General features: G+C 49.3%; 1 protein-coding gene across 1 annotated transcript; it reads right to left on the reverse strand.

The window, feature by feature from the left end:
* Positions 1-42: 42 nt before the first annotated feature.
* PHYSODRAFT_342636 (hypothetical protein) lies at positions 43-394 on the reverse strand (the record flags this gene model as incomplete). The annotated part of the gene is made up of 2 exons (XM_009541114.1): positions 43-154; positions 180-394. 2 exons carry the CDS (start codon positions 392-394, stop codon positions 43-45), a joined length of 327 nt encoding a protein of 108 aa, XP_009539409.1.
* Between the last annotated feature and the right edge of the window lie 7,371 nt (positions 395-7,765).

The raw sequence follows: 7,765 nt of genomic DNA on the forward strand, positions 1-7,765 counted from the left end.
GTTCATCCCATTGTTCATTACCTGTAGAGCCAATAACATATATCAGCCATTGTGCACATCTACATCAACGTCTTGCACGAACATCGTAGCTCTGACCGCATCCCCCAAGGCCACGGTCACCTCCATCGTGTCCGAGACCCTGCTGTCGATGTCGCTGGCGACGCCGCTGACGCTACTACCGGCGGCAACCTGCGTGCGGACTGCCGCTGTCGTTGCGCTCGCTGCCCGAGCCGAATGCCACCGTCGCGTTCGTGACCATGCCAGCGGAGACGCCCCCGATCACATCCAACACGGCCACGGTCGCCGCGGAAGCCTCCGAGACCATGCTGTTGACGGCACACACGGTGGCGCTGCGGCCGCCGTTGTGCTTGCTGCCCGAGATGCCCGCAGTCATCGCGTGCTTGTCGCCGCCGTCGGAGACGCTCCGGCCAGGTCCAGGACAGCCGCCATATTCGCCAGCGTCGCATCGGAGACCACGGCGCCGCCGCTTCACAACTAGGAAAAGCCCCACATAATCCACAAGATGGCGCTGTGATCCACGGTACCGCTCTTACTAAAGTTTTGTTAGGGTGCTGTTCTCACGGTACTGCTTCCACTGATACTTTTGTCGATTCGCAGCGAATCACAGAGAAGCAGTAAAATGATGCCTCACGTATCTTTTTGATCGAAAGGTCGCTTCAAACCTCCCATCACGTATACTTTTGATCAGTTGGCCTCGCAAACCCTAATACAGCAAAATGATACCTCATGCATCATTTTACCCCGTTTTACTTAAAGTTTGTATGGTGTCCCTTCAAACAGAAATGTATGGCGTTAACGATAGGGTTAATATTCACGAAGATCATGGACGTGTACGAGATTCCTGGAGTGACCGTCGATCTGGCGGAAACTATCGCGGCCAAGACGGTGAAAGACCTCCTGGCAAAGTTTGTTCCTGAAGCCCGGATGAAAATGAAATGAAGGGAATCACCTTCCCGTCAGGAAAATACTTAACGGATAGCGCCAAATAGCGTACCCTTCCCGAATTGAATACCTCCTCTCAAATCTGATTGAATGTGCTCAGTATACAAAGCTATTGTACCTACGCCAATTTGTATACCTCAACCAAACCGTATAGAACGTTGAGTACTTATAATTTTCTTGAAATTTATGTGAAGTTTAGCATGTAAACATCTTTTGATTGGCTAAGAGATGTCTTAAAATTGAAAATCACCCTTTATTTTCCGTGTAAGTATTACTTTGTCAAATACGGCAAGCAAGATCCGGTTATTTTTTATCTTTTTAAAGACCACAGTTTAAAAACTGACACTTGTATTCGGTACTGTTTGCATTTTGTGTAACTTTACGCAAAATTACCGTAAGGTACCCAAAGAAAAATGGTTTTGGTTGTTGGTCTAAGTTCTGCTTGCATCTAACGGCATGAGAGACGTTGTGAACCAACTCTGCGCAATCTATGGATGTCTCCATGGTTTGAAGACTGGTACATACGTTGGCAGGATGCCATCAAAGAGGTTTTGCAGAACGTAGCTAGCTCTACACACAATATTTCAGACTTGAATGCGTCGGAGCTACTTTGGTAGTATAACCCCCCTCCTATTTGTATATCTTTCTAGATTTGACAAGTGTTCAATTCAATAGTATGCGGTATACAAATTGGCGTTTTCCGTTAGCTACCGTTTTTGCCATCGGTGCAGTGTCTAGGAATCGAAGCACACACAGCTTGAACTCGTACGTACTTAAGTAATCGCAACGAGCGCTCGTACTGCTTTGGCCGCGCGTCACCTTCACTTTTTAAGCGCGTTCTACCTGTTCGCGCCATTCAAAATGGCGTAACGCAACGAGCGCGGCTATCAGGCTCCGAGATTGAATGTCTTATTTCAAGTGTGAATTATATGGCTTTCATTGGATAATCGAAAGTGTGCTCTATGATATTGTGCTTTGCAACCGGTTTTCCCTCCTAATTAGTGCACTAGATAGTGATCGTACTTAGTGGTAAATCATAGTGGCTTTGAAGTCGTGTTTCGAAGCCAGCTTGGCTCGGAAATGGCACTTTCGGAAAGTGCCAAAAGGATGCTAATCCATGCTGGATGTGCTAAATCATGCAGGAGATGACATACGCGCGAGGAATTAAGTTTCAAGTAGATTGAAGCCTTTTTGTAAAAGTCTAAGTAGGTGAATGCATCAATTTGCAAGTAGATTGCCACAGTCAAAAATAACGTTTTATCATATCCGAATTGAACGTTAATTTTATGGGCAAAAATAACTGTTTTCCAGGGCCAAGTAATATCGTACGAAATTACCTTTTTAGAGTAAGAGTGTCGTAATGCTAATGTGTAAGTTTACATCATCGCTTCGTAGAAATGTATGCACGCAGACCAAACTAACGCACTTGGTTCTGTATTAAAACTTCGTCGGCCGCGCGTCTGATAAGTACAGTTGGGTTTGTTGAAAAGTCTGAAAGCAACAACCTACGACTCGTAAGTTTTAAAACGGACGGGCATTCTGAGCAGGCCACGCCTCTGTTAAGTACTCTTACGTTTATTGTAACGAACGACAGCAATAACTTACGACTCGTAAGTTTTAAAACGGACGGGCATTCCGAGCATCTCACTTCGCGGTATTCTGAGCTTCTTGTCGTACATTTTGAAACGGACGTTCATACTTTTTTTCAGTATCTTGGGCCGGAGCTTAGCAACACATGTCTGTAGGAGTTTCATAACCACCTCGTTTAGCCCGTGTTCTCTTAGCTCGCGAGTTTTCACTGCAGGGCTCATTCGTCTTTTTGTCGGATACCCACCCAACTACACGCCTCAGCACCTCTACCACCTCTCCTGTTTCGGTCACCCGGACAATGTCTTCGCCCATGATCATGTCGAAGAAGCGGACATCGCCGAGCTCATCGAGATGCGCATGCTACGACCTGAGCTAGATGTCGGCTTGGATCCCCTCGACCCCTCTTCTTAAGGCGTAGTTTCCGACCATGGGAACAACGTTGCGTCTGTGACGCTTGAGTCGAAAAAGGCTCTGCTGCAACGCTGTCGCGAGTTTGCTCGAGCCCGTGGCTTTTCCATTCGCGTGGCCAACAACAGCTATCACTCTCGTCGTCAAGAAGGAAACGCCAAGTACACTTGCAAGGCGGTGAAAGGGCAGCAGCAGCTCATTCCAGGCAGCACTGCCAACTGCCCATTTTTCATTACGGTGTACGGGATCCGCAACAACTGGAAGATAACAAGGATGGGTCTGGCCCATGACCACTTCAGACACGGCGGTTTTCAGGGCGATACCTTTGTTGAAGGCGGTCTCGCAGGAGATACCTCTCGTCAGCGACTTCGCGATGTGCCCTACCGAGTGATGAGGGGCGTCGTTGAGCGTGAGTTGCTCCCCTCTTACAGCGGAACGTGGGCCTCGGGCACAGGGCGGGCTATCATCGACTTTTTGATGACTAAGGGGATGATAACGAGCCGAACTGCGGCATCCAAGATCAAGCGGGATCTTCTCGAATCGCTGCGCGACGACGTCGTCGGGAGTTACCAGAAGCTGGAGGGATATCTAGCCATGGTGAGTGATGCGAACTCCAAGACAAGCTACGGGTTTGGCAGGCGCGAGAATGACATGTTCAGAAGGGCTTGCGTTTTTCTAGGGGCATGCCTTCAAGTACACTGCCGACACGTCATCGGCCTGGACGGAACACATCTCAAGGGTGATATGAACAAGCGCGGAGTGTTTCTGTTGGCGACCACGAAGGACCTAAAAGGCCATGTGGAGAAGCGCGAGAACAAGATTTGTTCTCTGAGAAAGGCGGCATAAACGATCGACCAAAAAATCAAGGGGATCAATGATCGAGAGAAGGGCGACCTGAACAAGACTGGGATTGCGGAGATCGAGGAGATTCGACGAGCGATCGAGGCACCGGGATGATACTCGCACGTAGGCGGGGTGTGGAACCAGGTAGATCAAAGCTGATCGACACATGGAGAGTGGTGATGCCTCGTCCCACACCGATCGAAGAGGCGCCGTGCGAAGGGCGCATGTCGAAAGCGAAGGACGTCATGCACGAGGGCAAGATCAACGAGCGACATCGTAGAGTGGGACGGCTGAAGACCGAAGTGGACTGATCGTGATCGAGAGCTGTGGATCGTCGATCGTCGATCGTCGATCAGCCAAGATGGGGAGCACATGGGGGCGAAGCCAGGACAAGAATCCAGTAGTTGTTTAGTTGTAGGATGGTAGGTGAGATGGTAGTGGTAGCGAGACACCAGCTAAACATAAATCAGAGCAGAATTTGCACCGAAGAGCACAAGTCCCTCAAGTCGTCAAGTCCCTGGAACTACATTGGCCTCGGCAAGCATCGACATGAGCTAGTGGTACGGTTAAGACTGGATTAATACATTGGCCAGCTTGACCTACTCTAGCGATCTATTTCTTGTGTGCGAACCCTCGATCGACCGGATACTGCTTGGCCGGCGATCGTTTCTCCTCTCGATCAACCTCGATCCCGCTATAGGAAGCGGCAAGCAACTCACGAAAGGAAGGAACACACCCGGAAAGGCAACTACAGGCCGTGGATCGACTCCAGGCCGACCGATCGGAGCGAACAACCCTCGATCGGAGCGTATACTCGGACGCAGATCGAAGATTCCCGCGCTGTTCCACAACCTATCCCCGCGTCACGCCAATACATTCGATCTTCACCAGATTTTGGCCGATCCCGCTACACCACAGCCACATCCTAGTTTTCGGACTCGCTATTGTCGATCAAGAGGATTACGCATTGGAGCTGGTTCCTGTAGAACATGAAAGACGCGCTTCAAGACGTCTCGGCGTGGAAACCTGTGTTCGTATCGGACATACAGAAGGGTCTCCTGGCGTCTGTGACGGAGTTGTATCCGGATTCCGGACATCGATTTTGCGTTGGGCACATTATCACCAACATCGAGAAGAAGGGCTCCGCGCTGACGCCGGCAGAACAGTCACTTGTGTTTCAGATGGCACGTAGCGAATGCGAGAACGACTACAAGTTTTACAGCTCAAAACTCTCGGAGACTCGCCCTTTGGCTGTGGAGTATCTCGCTGGAATTGACAAGTCGCACTGGGTGACATACGCGTTCAACGAGAAGTACAACCAACCCTCTTATGACGAGGTCACTTCCAACCTGTCCGAGGCAGCGAACAGTTGGTTGGGCAATGCAGTGCGGTCGTCCTACCCCTTGGAAGCTTTCGAGCAATACTTCGTCAAGGTGGTTGAGCTGTTCGCCGAAAGGCGCCGCACCTCCTCGCGACAGAAGGGTCCAGGTAGCAACGCAGGACACGCAAGCACCTCCCAAGGTGAGCCGTACGACGATTGCGAAATTGACGTGATGAGGACCACCCCTGCAGCCTTCTCGGACTTTCTCCTTCCCACCTACAAGAAGAAGCTCGACGGGATCATGGCTCTTGCGAAAACCCTGCAGATTTTGCCGTGCCTTGATGGCCAGTACATGGTGCGATTCACGGACATCAGCAGCAGACCGGACCACGCCCATCTGTGGCGAACCGTGAACTTGATCGAGAAGGAATGCAACGTGCCGACGCTGGCAAGACCTGATGTTCCCGTGTGTCCATGCAGTCAAAGCTGCAATTCATCACGGAATGCACGTGAGCGAGCTTTTCGCCTGGAAGGAACACACCGTGTCGGTCGCGCGGTGGACATATTACTACCAGTTTGTCCCGACCGTCCGCTCGGCGACCATCGCTCAGGATCTTCAACTGCTAGTACCTGAAGTCATCGTCACTGAAGCTGACTTAGGGAAGCGTGGCATGAAGCCGGGTCCAAAGCCGAAGAACAAACGCAGGTCTGCACGACCAGGTTCTGCGGCGTCGCCTGCCATTGCTATGACTCAATAATACTAGAGCTGCAAGACGTATGCAGTAGAGTCGTAAGTCTTTGCAAAAGCATAACAAAGCAAAAATTACATTTCGAATTGTTAGTGTCAATACGTCGAGAACGGACCTTGGTTTTCTTAAAATTCTTCTCGTACGAAAATGATATCATAAAATTCTTATTTACCTTTAATAGAACTTGGATCGAAGGAAAGTATTATACACGTGATAGTTCAAGGATAGATAATATACTGCAAGGATAAACTTAAGTGAAAGATATTATATCTGTAATATCGTACGAATGTGTTACTTTGATGCTTACTGTGACTTGACGAAAATTGGTATTCCATAGCAACAATTCGCACGATCGTACGACTTTACTTCCCAGTAATACAACTCGTTCTTGTGCGCTATTATTGATACTGACGCAATGTAAATGAAAGAAGTATATACAACAAATTTATTATCATTTGCTGCTTAGACCATTTCATCAAAATAAAGTGAAAAAAATATTTTTAATTACTCAAAAATGAAGAAAATAAAGCTGTATGGCTAGCCGGATGGCTACATCCGAATGGGAACTCTACACGTAGGGCAGTTAGCTACATTTTCGGCCTGAATGCTTCTCGCCACGTACATTGACATGCACTCGGCACACATGGCATGTCAGCATGAGCGCGGGGTGACCGGCGCCACTGGCGCGTACTAGCAAATGGCGCAAGTTGATAGGTCCTCGTCTTGGTCCTCCTCCCCCGTAATGTCGATCACCGTTGGGGGAGCTGGTGCCGAGAAAACACGACGTCGTCGAGCAGAGCGGGGAGGTGAGCTCTGAGCTGTTGTTGAACCCCCTAACTCAATGTCCCCAGGCACAGACAGGACGAGCGACTCAACAACAGTCGTGGTCACGTCACCTGCGGCTGTAGTGATGATACGCAGGTCAAGCTCGTTAAGCGCGTCACGGCGAGCGCGGTGGTACAGCTTATCGTACTCGCGCTTGTAGCCTCGGGCCTTTTCCAGTCGCTGAGCCTTTAGGATCGGGTACCGCTTTTCCAGGCACGCACGCTTGCCAACGAGCTGCCGCAGACTTGAGACAACCCAGTTGGTGTTGCACAGGGGGCAGTTGGCACCATGATGTTTTCAATAATGAGGCACCTACTTATTTTGTTATCGCTGATGTTCCTTTTGCTCGTCCTCCATCATCTTCATATCTTACCCTGTCCTTAATTCTTATCGCGTTTTCAAGTTCTGATAAAACGTTATTTTTGACTGTGGCAATCTACTTGCAAGTTGATGCATTCACCTACTTAGACTTTTACAAAAATGCTTCAATCTACTTGAATTACTTAATTCCTCCATATGCGCACTACTTATTAGGGCATCTCCACCGGTGCTGAGTAAAACTAAAAGCAAATTGCCCTAAGATCCGTGCCTACAACGGCACAACCGTGCTAAAGACAGTGCGCAGCTCCACCGGCAATTGAGACTCGCAGCAAGCGCGTTATAGCTCTTGGTTCGGCGCCAGCCATGGCGACGGCGCACAGCTGTATAGCCCTATAAAGGGCCCGGCAGCACGTTGAGGAAGACCCAGGGATGACGTAGCAAGGGCGACACTGCGGTCTGTGACGCTTGCGCTGCTTAGAACGCTTGACTTGGCCCTACTACTGGTCGGTCGACATTTACATGTACTCAACCTTTTACTCAAAGCCTCCTCCGTTGGCAAACTTGTGCAAAACTTTGATCTGCGTAAAAAATGGAGCAATTTGCTCAGCATTTACTCAAACCGGTGGAGCTGTACAAAACTAAAACTATGATTAAATATTGACAGAAAAGGGGTAAAATTTAGTTTTACTCACGACCGGTGGAGATGCTCCTAGTGCTGATTCATACTCTTTCGTAAGACGATACT

The sequence above is a fragment of the Phytophthora sojae genome (assembly GCF_000149755.1).
Source record: "Phytophthora sojae unplaced genomic scaffold PHYSOscaffold_18, whole genome shotgun sequence".
Classification (NCBI taxonomy): domain Eukaryota; phylum Oomycota; class Peronosporomycetes; order Peronosporales; family Peronosporaceae; genus Phytophthora; species Phytophthora sojae.